The sequence below is a fragment of the Lepidochelys olivacea genome (genome assembly GCF_965140295.1).
Source record: "Lepidochelys olivacea isolate rLepOli2 genome assembly, chromosome: 4".
Classification (NCBI taxonomy): domain Eukaryota; kingdom Metazoa; phylum Chordata; order Testudines; family Cheloniidae; genus Lepidochelys; species Lepidochelys olivacea.
This window is the reverse complement of record NC_140414.1, coordinates 86,096,794-86,109,732: the sequence shown is the minus strand read 5'-3', so window position 1 is coordinate 86,109,732 and position 12,939 is coordinate 86,096,794. Positions and strand designations below refer to the sequence as shown.

General features: G+C 40.2%; 2 protein-coding genes across 3 annotated transcripts in view; one reads left to right on the top strand and one right to left on the bottom strand.

The window, feature by feature from the left end:
• The window catches only part of TRAPPC11 (trafficking protein particle complex subunit 11), a 41,769-nt gene extending 40,681 nt beyond the window's left edge, over positions 1 to 1,088 (bottom strand). Inside the window, exon 1 of one of the 2 annotated variants that reach the window (XM_084625401.1) lies at positions 981 to 1,088. The gene's annotated coding sequence lies outside the window, so the exon portion shown is untranslated. Of the gene's footprint in view, positions 1 to 977 lie in introns of both variants that reach the window. The other variant, XM_084625402.1, reaches the window with a different exon arrangement.
• A 211-nt stretch (positions 1,089 to 1,299) lies between these two features.
• RWDD4 (RWD domain containing 4) lies at positions 1,300 to 11,747 on the top strand. The gene is made up of 7 exons (XM_084626729.1): positions 1,300 to 1,483; positions 2,726 to 2,806; positions 4,848 to 4,957; positions 5,061 to 5,205; positions 8,126 to 8,243; positions 8,687 to 8,891; positions 10,164 to 11,747. Exons 1-6 carry the CDS (start codon positions 1,460 to 1,462, stop codon positions 8,743 to 8,745), a joined length of 537 nt encoding a protein of 178 aa, XP_084482855.1. The 5' UTR covers positions 1,300 to 1,459; the 3' UTR covers positions 8,746 to 8,891; positions 10,164 to 11,747.
• The last annotated feature ends 1,192 nt before the right edge of the window (positions 11,748 to 12,939 follow it).

Genomic DNA, 12,939 nt, shown 5'->3' with positions numbered 1-12,939 from the left:
GGATGGGGCTGCAACTGGAAGTTGAGGAGGTAAGTTGGGGCTGGTTTGAGAACTCTGATGGTCCCAGTCCTGCAGTTGTATCTGCATAAACAAACCCATTAGCTTGCAGAGCCCAGGTTCTACTCAGGCAGAGTCAATTACAGGCTAGGGCTTATATCTGTTATTACTAGAAAAAGCAGCCTGCTTAAATAAGGTTTGCATCAGCCACGTACTGCATACAGCAAGAAGCATGTTCTTCCTCACTGTGGCATTGTCATTTTTAGCACCCTCATGTTTGATGCAAAAACAACAAGGAGTCCTTGTGGCACCTTAGAGACTAACAAATTTTTTTGGACACAAGCTTTCGTGGGCTAAAACTCACTTCACCAGATGAATGGAGTGGAAAATATAATAGGATTACATATATACACACAAAGATGGTCCCTGCTCTGAAAAGCATGATGTCTATAGACATGGTGCATTGGGAGAAATAGGAATAGAACAACAGTACGGATTGTTGTTTAATTTATATAAATTATATTAAGGAATCATGTTTTCACTGAAGGAAAAGTGGGGTTTTTGGGCAGTGGAGCTTGACCCCAGGCATAGCCCAACCTGCCAGTAACAGACATACGCGGGGGCGGGGAGGGACAAAGCGTTTCTTGAAACCTAGCATTATGTGCCAAAAGCTCAGAGAGCGAGTGATGAGCAGGACAGCCAGGAGCAGCTCCCGGCGGGAGAGGCACCACGACCTATCTCCCCCCCCGCCCCCCCGCCTAAAGACCAGGCTCAGCCCCTACCGCTAGACCCCCGCCCCCACCCAGCCCCAGCCCCAACCCAGTTCCCATGGGCAGCCCCTCCACCGCCTCTGACCCACCGCCAGCGCCACGGCGACCCGCCTCAACCCTCTTCCCCTGCCCGCCCCGGACCCTGCCCCGCCGGCCGGGCAGCCACACAGTGAACAGCCGCCGGCGCGGCCAGCAGCGGCTCCGTCCTACCACCTCCAGGGAGCGAGCTCTCCGCAGGCCCCGACCCAACGGCGCCGCCCGCAGCAGAGGCCGGCAACCAACTACTGAGCGGCAACAGAAATTGAGATTCGCCTCCGGAAGCAAGAGCTTGAGGATAGGAGTGACAGTCCATTCCACCAATCAGCGTTGCCTGCTCAACGACAACGTCAAATATTGGGTCTCGAGAACTGTCGTAGGAGCCAATGAGAGAAAGAGAAAAGAGGCTCGGCCACAAGATTTAGCCAATTGATGAGCGGGAGTGATGACGCTATGGAAGAGAGCCCAATCATAGCGCAAGATAGGTAGTCAACACAGCAGCCCCGGCGTGGCTAGGGCAGTCAGTGAGGGTCGTGGTGACGGTCCCCTGCGCGTGCGCGCTGTGTTCGCGTGCGGTTTCTGGGTCGGGTCGCGGTTGCTGCACTCTGTGAGAATCCCTGGGCTGAGGCCGAGGCGGGGGCTGCCGGCCCGGGGCCATGGCGGCGAACGAGGACCAGGAGGTGAGACACCGACCCGGCTTCTCCGCGGCGGCAGCTGCCGCTCAGCCTCACCGCGCTCTGGCTGGGGGTTGGGGGGGTGTCTCTGGGGCTGTTGCCCGCCCTGCCTGGCCCGGGAACGCGGGGGCGGTTGCGGGACGGAGGCTGCCCCCTCGCTCCGCGATCCAGGGCTCCGAGGGCTCCGGCCCGCCCTGCTCGGCCCATCGCGGCGCTGACCGCTCCTCCCGGGCTAGTTTTTAAAACCTAACTTGGAAAGATGGTGCAAAAATAAATCAGTAACGTTAGCAGAAACCACACCTGTCTCCTGCCAGAGTTTTAGCTAACACGCTCCAAGAAGAGTCAGCCGACGGCGTCCTCTACTCGTAACCTAAAGCGTTCTGGCGCGCACTTTTTCCTTACTCTTTTTTATACGAAGAGTCTGTCTGGGAGACTTCAGGTCAGCTTCAGAGCATTTGCACTTTTAACTGAATGCTACATCAATCCAATTGTTTCTTGGGTGGCATAGTCCTAGATAGTTATCTTTGTACTTGGTAAATTCTTAAAAATATTTTAATACATTGATCATATGCAATGTACATATCATATGTGATCGTATTAATTCGGCCAACAGCATGTTATATTTTGTTAATGGCAAATACCCCGTAGAAAGTCATTCTGTGATAAGAAAAGGGAGTACTGTAGCTCACGAAAGCTTATGCTCAAATAAATTGGTTAGTCTCTAAGGTGCCACTAGTACTCCTTTTCTTTTTGCAAATACAGACTAACACTGAAACCTGTCATTCTGTGATAATTACTTGGGGGTTAATAGATATTCTGGGCCCTTCTCACTTATAAAATCCCTTTCTTGTAGTTTTGTAGAAAGTAATATGGGGAGGATGGAAACATTCTTGAAACAGATGTTTGGTATTTTCTTGGGGAAGTTAATAAAGTTTTGGTTTTTTTTAAAAAGCAGGCTTCTAGAGTTCAGTAAAATGTGCCAAGATGGGGAATGGGTTTGTAGAAAGTAAATTGAATTCAGACTAGCATGCCAGGTTTGCTGAACTCACATTCCACTAACCTAAAATAGGATTATTGAACTATCAGACAAGATATCTAGACCAATTATTGCCTAAATTTTAATTTGTTTATTTTTTTAATGAAAAACAAAATGTGGATTTCTGTATATTTTGCTGACACTCATCTGTTTATACAAAGTTCAGTATCGGATTGAAATTGCTAACCTTTTTCTCCATCTGTTCTTTTCAGATGGAGCTAGAAGCATTACGTTCTATTTATGAAGGAGATGAGTGTTTCAAAGAACTTAGTCCTGTTTCCTTTCAGTATAGGGTAAGACCACATGAAGCTTTAATTAGGTGTAATACATCATTCATTTAAAGTTATTCTGCACATTGTCATTACAAAGCATTTTCTTGAGACAGATGGTATTTCTTGAAACTACTTAGCAATAAAGGCACTAAGTACCTTTTTACATAATTTCAAAATAACTTGCCCTGAGAAACTTAAATGTAATGATAGTTACCTTTTTGAACAGAAGCAAACATCACAATAGTAATCATCAGTAGTAATAGAGGAATAAGTAAAGTATAATTTGTCATGAAAAAACCTGAACAACTGTAATTGAACTTGTAGGGAACTAATACAGATGGAGTAAGTAAATAACTTGTGCTCCAGTCCTGCAAACACAGATTTCTTTCATTTTACTCACATGAATAGTCCTGCTGACTTTTCTCACAAGAGTATAGTTAAGTAAGTATTTGCAGGTTTGGGTCTTTCACTAATTATTATGACACACAAGGTATATTGAAAATAGATCATGACATTTAAAAAAAAAATCTTGTGTAACTTTCAAAACTGCAAGTATCAAGTGAATGCAATAATGTTGCTGAATCTTTACTGAAAGGCAAAGAAAACCAATCCATTATAATAGAAAGAATAATCTGACAGCATCAGATCTGGCTATACTTTTCATTAGGTAGAAAGTCAGTGGAATAGAGTTGAAAGGATTAGTCTGCTGTTCTCTTGAACATAGTTAGTGTACTGCCCAGCACATAGATTAGTTAAATTATAAAATAAGACCAAAAGAAGACATGACAAAGATTTCTCAAATAGTGGCAACATGCAACACATCACTCCCGAAAAGCTTACTATGAAGAAATTTGAAACTGAGTCAATGTAAATATAAACTATATTTAATATTGAGTATATTAGGTTCCTATTGCTCACAATCCTCTTTACATAATCTTTTCTGTCCCTTCTCTTGCTCCTTCCACGTAGATCCAACAAAGCCAGAGTTAGCCTTGCAGCATGCCTGAGTTAGCCTTGCAGCATGCCCTGAAAAGAATAGGCCTTGTCCACAAGAAAAAAAAAAAATTCACACTTTTACTTGGTGCTTTTAAAATCACTATAGTTAGGCCAGCGAAAACCCCGGTGGGAGCATGTATAGGAATACACTACAGAAACTGAAATAAGTGGCCACAGAAGGATTTATGCAGGTTTAATTAAATCTGTTTTAAATGACACCTTTAGTTAAAGTAATGCACGCTTTAAATGTGGACAAGGCTTTCCCTTAGGAGTTGCCTGAGTATGATGGGCTTAGATGAACAATTTTTATTAGCTGTCTTGTTAGTTTGTCTTTATTGCCTCCCATCCCTAGAGACAATTATTGCAATTTAATAAGTCTTAAAAATCTTACCCATTACTTATGACATCAAAGGTCACTAAAACATATGTCTTTTCCCCATCATTATGCTGCTTGGTTTTTATTTAGATTAGACAGTGAAGAGAAAGCAGGTTTCATTTTCTGGTTCTCATGTAGAATGCTAAAATATTTGGATTGCAAACACTGACAGAAAATGTTTAAATTTGCACAAGACTTTTTATAGAAATTTTAAACATCTATTGAGTTCTGTCAAAAGTTTGAGGAGTACAGGTTATACTATTGTATATCTAAATTTAAAATGACTATCAGTAATGTTTTTTCAAGCATAGTTTGATGGTTGGTTACTGTGAATAGCCATAGCCTTAAAAATAACCTGGGTAAACAAAGTCAAATGAAAGATTCACATACTAAACGACACTAAGGTTTGATGCAGTGTTTTTGTATCTGTGTTGGTCCCAGGATATTAGAGAGACAAGGTAGGTGAGGTAATATCTTTTATTGCACCAACTTCTGTTGATGAGAGAGACAAGCTTTTGACCTACACAGAAGCTCTTTTTAAGTTCTGAGAGGAAGAGCTGTGTCAGTTGGAAAGCTTGTCTCTCTCAACAGAAGTTGGTGCAATAAAAAGACATTACCTCACCCACCTTGTCTCTAAGGTTTGATAACAGACTGAGGCTTCCCATTTTAAAGTGTTTTACCTCCTTTCAGATAGGTGAAAATGGCGATCCCAAAGCCTTCCTAATAGAAATTTCATGGCCAGAAACATACCCACAGACAGCTCCAAACATATCCATGAATGCTTTCTTCAACAACACTATGTAAGTATTTTAGTTACTTCCTCTTTCGTTTTACATGTGGTCTTTCTCTTACAAAATTCTTGAATTCTTTGGGCCTGTAATTTGATTTTATGATCTCTTTTAGATCTTTATCTATAAAACAAAGTATATTGGATAAATTAATGGAAGAAGTTGAAGTTAATCTTGGAACTGCCATGACATACACACTTTTTGAATATGCCAAAGATAATAAAGAATTGTTCATGGAAAATCAACCTGTTCATATTGTGGTAAGTCTATAACTTGTGTTTTGATCTATTTTAGTTTTATAAATAGTTTCTATAAATATGAACTTTTTTTTAATACAACAAAGAGAATAGAATGTTTAATTACTATATATTTAAACACCTCACATCGCTACTGGAAAACTTCCGGAGCATGTCTGTGAGGTGCAAGCCAGTATGCTATGTCACCAAGATAGTGGCTAGAAAAAAGTAGATGAAAGGAAGTGTAGCACAGCTCTGTGGCTGTAACCTGGAAGTTTATTTGGTGTTCAGCCACCTTACCAAAAAGTTTCTGGAAGAGAAATGAGAGAGAAGCAGTGATTAGAAACAACTTCCTAATCTAACACAGCCAGTTTGTATCCAATGGTGACTACAGAACTAGTTCAAGACACAGTTAATGAGAGCCAATGTGGGTTTTGACTTGCAGCATGAAGAAAGTCTCTAGAATGGATAAGCTATGCTTGTGCTCTGAACAATTAAATATTTGAGTGAGGGAAGGAATAGCAGACACAACCAATCAATGAAATTATTTAGTGATGGAAATAAAAATATTAAATTTTGTTAAATGACACTTCTTGATTCTACTTTAAATGGCTCAGTAGTTTAGAACATGAAGCACATGCCAAGCACATTAACTCTGCTCAAAGTGATTCCATCAAGCTGGCTTGAGTGGGGACCTTCACTTTTAACCCGATCTGTTAAAGCAGCATTTCACCTGGAGTGAGAAACTTGATGAAAGTGTTTCTAGAAAGCACTTATGCACCATTTTTTATCTGCTTCATCTATAATTTTTGTTCAGAACTACATTAGAATTATCCTGTCATAGATGTTCTGACTCCTGAGAGCTTCCACTTGAACCAGAAAAATATCCTTCATATTATTCAGCCTCCTATTCAAATTTTCCATGCTCGCTGTTATTCTCTTTTGTATTAGAGAAGCCTCTAGTTTTGGGCCCCCATTGATGTAGTTTTTTCTCTGTAGAGGGCCTGGGAAAGCAAGAAGCTAAATGTAGGTAGGAAAGGTTTGAGACTGGGACAAGTGGCTAATGGTATTCGTTATAAGATATTGAACCTTAACTGCTAGATGACTAGATTTAAATCCACATACTTTAGTAGTGGCCAGAATATAGTGAATTGGTGGTCTCGTGATGGTTCCTTTTGGACAAGTGTCAATATTGGAAATACAACTACCACCTTCTGGAAGTAATTCAGATCTTTTATCCACCTTACTGAAGAGGCCAAGGATCAAATGGGCATGAGAACTAAATGGTACTTTTGTCCTGTACTGTACCTGAGGGTTTTTTTGTGTGTGTTAATAAGAGTTTTCACACTCCATGACTGTCAATCTGTTCTCTTTTTGATGAGCAGTAAATGTACTCTTTTTTGAAAACAAACAAAGGGCCTTTGTTTTTAGGCATCCCAAGAGCCTTGAATTTAACAGAGTTCAAACTCTAAGGTCTACACTACAGACTAAGGGCTGGTCTATACTACGGGGATGGGGATCGATCTAAGTTAAGCAACTTCAGCTATGTGAATAATGTAGTGGAAGGAGACATACTTAGATCTACTTACCACGGTGTCTTCACTGTGGTGTGTCTCCTGTCGATTCCCCTTGCCCTTCTCGTTGAGGCGTAGTACTGCAGTCTATGCTAGAGCGAGCGGCAATTGATTTATCACGTCTATACTAGACATGATAAATCAACCCCCTGCTGGATCAGTTGCTGTCCATCGATCTGGCCAGTAGGGTAGACAAGCCCTTATGCTATGTTTACACTGCTCAACTTACAACGGCGCGGCTCTGCCACTGTAAGGTGCATTGTGTAGTCACCGACAAAATAAAACCACCTCTAACAAGGGGTGGTAGCTTCATTGCCTAGAGTGTGGCTCCCACCAATGAAGTGCTGTCCACACCGGAGCTTTCAGTCATTAAAACTTTTGCCATTCAGTGGGGTGCCAGTGTAGACGGAACCTTACATTGGTATAACTAAGTCACTCAAGGGTATGAAAAATCCACACTTCAAGTGACACAGTTATACCGACTTAACTTCCGGGATAGACAGTGCTGTGTCAGAGAAAGAGCTTCTCCCATCAACATTGCTATCACGTCTCGGGAAGGTGGATTACTATGCAAATGGAAGAGCTCTCTCCCATCAGGATAGAGCATCTTCATTAAAGTGTTGCATCAGTGTAGCTGTGCCGATGCAGTGTTAAGTGTAGACCTGCCCTCGGTTTGAAAATAAACTGACCAAGTTAGTTGAAAAAGTTAGTTTTTGCAGAGTTAGTTCATGTTTGACTTTGAAACTGGAATTTTAGCTCTACTTAAAGTGACAGTGTTTTGCTCAAACACATTACTGAAACCTTCCTTGGAAATGATTGTACAATCATACTGTCTTTCAATGCTAGAATCACACAGGTTCCTTCTGTAGACTCACTCTCTGCCTTTCCATATTGGCTCTACTATACACGTAGCATTATAAATAGCCCTTGTGGCATTGTATATTTGTGCTGTGAATAAAGAATTGTATGAGCATGCAGGGAGTCCGATCCACACTTCTAACTCATTTCACTGAGCTTTTAAACTGGTGAGTGGTACTGGCAACACCAACAGGGAACCACTTCTATCCCCACTAAGCAGTAGTCAGGACATATGCAGTTGCAGGGGTTATGGAAGTAATCAGTCTAGCTACCACAGTAAGCACATAAGAAATATTAGTACTACTTTTAAATTATTGCTGAGAACTATGATCATGGTTGTTGTGTGATAAAGCACAGGTATCTTTCAGTACTAATGTAATTTAAAACATTTGGGAGGTCTCAATAAGAAATCAAACATTTGGAATTTACCCATCAGGGTGACACCTAGATATCAACTGCCAGCTCAGTCACTGTTGGAGAGGCATTTAAATTATACTTTTTATATTTCTCAGACATCTGTAGGCAATAACATCTCAATTAGAACTCATGAAGTAGCTCCATCAAGTAAGAAAAGTCACAAAAAGGAGCAGTTGTCCAAAACCCAGAAACGAAAGCTAGCAGACAAAACAGGTTTGTGCAATATAGTCTTGAAAATGGTACAGTGTGTTCGGGATAGTTTTGTACCTTCAAAGACAGGTTCAGATACAACTTGGGTCACGAGTGAGAATGAATTGGGTCTCACCCCAGTTTTCACTTGCTCAACTCATAAAGCTACCAAACAATTTTTCACCAGTGACAGCAGCCTGAAGCAGAAACTGTCTGGCATAGCAGTGATATGGCAGTTAGCTCTGCTTATTCACCTCAATTCCTGACTGGGGAAGTTTGCACAGAGTTGCACACTACACCTGCCTCAAGTTAGGACTGCGAGTTCCTTGCTTTCCATGCATTCTCTTGTTGGATATTGTGTTGGCCAGACCAGTAATATGAGAGTTCAGCTTTTAAAGATATGACATCTTGCTAGAGTCTAGCTGTTGTAGTCTCAGAGCTGAAAATAAACACTGCTTCTTCTATAGATCACAAAGGGGAGCTTCCTCGAGGATGGAACTGGGTGGATGTAATTAAGGTAACATGACTGTTACAACTGTGAAATTATTGCATCAGAACATTGGTTTTTCTGCAGATGTAATGATAAATTATATTTAATCTGTCTTTTTGCTTTTCTTCCTAACAACATTTGGATTTGACTGTGGTCTCTGATTTTCTGTATACATCCAGCATGTAAGTATTTTCAAGTTTTAGAAATCGTTTTTAAAAAAAATCTGCAAGAATTAGTGATTATGGTTACCCATTTCTCTATAGAGCCTAAGGATAATCCCTTATAAGGACTTTAAAAATACATATTTCTTCTGAAACTTAAGATGTATCCCATGTGAAAGCATTAACTGTCTTACATTCCTCCTTTAAACTCAGGGTTTATCTTTTGACCATTTCAAATGAAGTTTTTGAGGTGAGAACTTTCAGTATGTAATTTAGCTGTGAATTCCAGAATGCGCTGAATGTGCTGACTTCACATGGGCAACTAATAGGGATGCAGCCAGGATTTTCAGGGACCTGGATAAATAGAAGCAAGGAGCCACTTCAGCAATTGCGTTTCTCCTAAGCAGTAGCCCCACATTGTCTCCTGCATGCCTGCACCTTCTGCCTTCCTCTCCCCACAAAGAACTTTTCCCCGGCCTAATCAATATCAATTATTGATTTGTACTACTGGAGCACCTAGGATCAGGATCCCACTGTGCTAGGGGATGTACTAACAGAACAAAAAAAAGATAGATTATAAGCTCTTTGGGGCAGGGACTAACTGGAAGACAAGAGACAGATGGATATAGGCAGAATGGGGAGTACAAAGAAACAGACAGTATTGGTCTGTTAGTTCCTCCATTGGCCATTTCCACCATTCTTCTGCTGGAATATAAATTAACATTGCTATTTTTAACAAGTTCTACTTTATAACAAAACATATTTGATTGAACACTGGTATGACCTATTGTCAGCGTACCTCAGAGCATAGTGTTGAAACTACAGCAAAGGGGCCCTATCAAGGTTTTTAAACTCTAAATAATCCACTCATGACAATTTGTTGCAGAAATGTGTGGAACTGAATCTGTTTGACTTTCGAAAATGTGTTTGTGGACTGGTATCAGCCTTTTCTTATTAAATGGAAACGTTCATAACTTCAGCTAATGTCTTTAATGAAGCTTAAACTCGCTCTAAGATTAACTACACTGATTCTAAGATTAACTGTAGAATATACTGTTTTGGATGTAAAATAGTTCATAAAAATGGGAAAGCAGAGTCTTAAATTCAGATGACAATGAGTCAAATGTATAAAAGCTATAAACGATTAGTTTTGAGTCATTTGAACTTTTTGATGCATTAGGTTGATGAGTTTGTGCTAACTGAATAGGCCTGTATGTAGTGTAAAAAAGAAATATAGTTCCTAATTCCTAATAAATGCAATGTGTCTGAACATTTTTTCTTTGTCTTTTATAGTTAAGCAAAACGGGTTCTAAAGATGATGAATAATGGACTTTGATACAAGGAAACTTCACCTTTTAATACAGTGCAATTTGGGTCAACATCTTTCTCTTAATAGCTTTTTCCTCTTGTCAGAGTGGAACATTTTATGAAAGGACAATTTTCTAACTATTAAACCTGAGCACAGATGTTTATCCAGAGATTATTCTGGTATTACATTTTTCTTCACAAACAAAAACTTGCCTTAAAGGGAAGATAAGTGCGCCTTTTCTATATTGAACTTTTAGAAAGCCTATTTGGTTTCTAACTGTCGAATGCTGAAAAGAATAGTGAAATATGCAGTGTTAATTTATATTGTTTTACTCTGCAGTAAGAATATAGTAAAATTCTGTTAGTGAATCCTCTGATATTGTGACCATTTCCTGAAGTTCATTCCAATGGAATAAAAATATTAAAAGTGGTTAATCACTTGACAGCATAGTTCATTTAAAATAAACTCCCTTTAAATAAAGCCTTCTTGATGTGTTCCTCTACAAATGCAGAAAGGGAACATAACACAATTATATCAAAGGATTTGTCTAGACCTAGGCCATGTCTACATTGCACACCTCACAACAGTAGGGTTGTGCTGCTGCAGCCGCGCTGTTGTAAGGTAAGCAGTGTAGCTGCTCTTTGTCGCCAGGAGAGAGCTATGTCTACACTACTGACCTTATAGCTGCACAGCTGTACCACTGCTGCTGCACTGCTGTAAGAGCATAGCCACTCTATGAGGATGGGAGAGAGCTCTCCCGCTGGCATAATTAACTCACCCCCAACAAGCGGCGGTAGCTATGTTGGCAGGAGAGTGTCCCACAGACATAGCTCTGTCCACACTGGTGCTTTTGTTGGTAAAACTTATGTTGGTCAGAGGTTTGGGTTTTATTCCACGTCCCTGACCAACAAAAGTTTTACCAGCAGAAGTGCTAGTGGAGACAAAGCCTGAAGCTTTTGGTCCTGCTTTAACTCGAGTTAAACAGCCTGCACGTGGTGGTGATGCAGCTGAGTTTCTATAGGCTTGCTAGTAACACTATTACCTAAAATCAGAGTAAGTTTCTGGCTCTGTGATTTTGACTAACTAGCTCCAAGTTAAGGGTAGAGAAGGTAGCAACACGTGACGCTTGTAAATGCTAGTGCAAAAAGGACCACACACCTAGTCTAGACAAATTCAAATTGAAAGAACAAGTGGTTACAATACCAGTATGTGTTCTCAGTTCAGCCCAGTGTGCATCTGTTGTAGTCCTCCTCGTGTATATCTTTACAGGAGATCAGGGTGGAGCTGTCCTACTGATAGTGACTTTCTGAATGTTATGACTTGTTGGGTTTTTTCCATTGGATAATCAGTAGTTTACCATGTGGATTTTATTGTATGAATTACGGGACATTGGGGGAAAAAAACAAGCCACTCTCCCATGTTGGAAAACATTTTTTGTACAGGTTTGTTGTCTTGTATCAAAGAAAAAAATCCTCTTTACTGTACTATAAATGGTAACTGAATACTAAATGCCTTAATGTCATTTAATATTTGAGACTTTGATCTTAATAAATGCTATTTATCTGCCATGGTGTGAGGCTTTTCTTGCATAATGCCTGTTATGCATATAGTTGTATATTTAGGTTTGCATCAAATTCCTCTCATTATGAAGAAAGATTCTTAAAGTTGTCAAGAGAATTCCTTTTTCTTCAGTAGGTGCACTGTATACTTTTCAGGATAATTGTTGCAGCTCCCTTCTTTAGGACTCGGTCTGTCACGCTTTTGGGTGTGCAGCAATTAGATACACATTTGCTGAGGTGCACGTCATGCTCAAAGTATGCATGCAGCAACCAAAGTTCATTTAAAAAGTGTACCCTGTTGCATGTAATAATCACAGCATTTAGTGTTAAGGATGCAGACTGGGTGCCTCTAGAAGACTTGGACTGAGTCATGCGTCTGAGCAGCCAAGTACTAGAGAGGTCCCCTGTAAAGACAGTAGCATAAATTAACTTTACATTTTCAGCCAATGGGCTTGTTTGATTATTGGAAGGTATAGGTTATTGATATGCCACTAGAGGGCTTATAAACTGCAAACATGATTGCAGTTGCAAATTCCAACAAACTACTTACACTCACGCATGCTCTCCAGGAGGGTGGAATAAATTCACTTAAAATTACAGCTGTAGTTTCTTCTGAAAAAGCAGTGGTATGAAACACCATTAAGTCTGCAGAAGAAAAGTCTGCTGGAAGTCATTGCTCTCTGCTTACAAGCTCTTCTGAAGAGAGGGAGGTCCAGGAGACCTATAAAAGAGTGGGATCTGACAAGTCCCTGTTCAAATAATGATTTAAGGTGTTGTACTTTGTATTGGAATGATATATAGGTCAGTGCAAACCAAAAGTGAACAGGATTTGAATGTGCAGGGTCTTTTAATAAAGGAACCACCAACCATTAGTTCTGATGGAATTTTAATCATCAGAAAATGTGGTTTTTCAGTTTTGAACCACAGTTATCAAAAATTTAAATAGACTAGATAAGATTATATCATCTGAAGAAAACTAAGTGTTTGCAGCCATAAGTATTTAGTTTGTCAAATATATTGGTTGGCTTCTTAAACTAATAATACTTTTGTATAAGAAATCAAGCTAAGAACACCAGGAAGGCAATAACACCTTAGGAGAAGGTCCCTTAGGTGGGCTGGTATATTTCAGAGGAGGAAAAAAAACACTGCAACTTAAGTCTCTCCCAGGCTCAGATGGGATTTGGCTTTTTTATTCAAAAGC

What these genes read in the sequence shown, in the direction of transcription:
- RWDD4 (XM_084626729.1), top strand. Translation starts at nt 1,460, where the DNA reads ATGGCGGCGAACGAGGACCAGGAG. An exon ending in CTGTTTCCTTTCAGTATAGG is followed by an intron (nt 2,807 to 4,847) that starts GTAAGACCACAT and finishes ACCTCCTTTCAG; the next exon opens with ATAGGTGAAAATGGCGATCC. An exon ending in GCTTTCTTCAACAACACTAT is followed by an intron (nt 4,958 to 5,060) that starts GTAAGTATTTTA and finishes GATCTCTTTTAG; the next exon opens with ATCTTTATCTATAAAACAAA.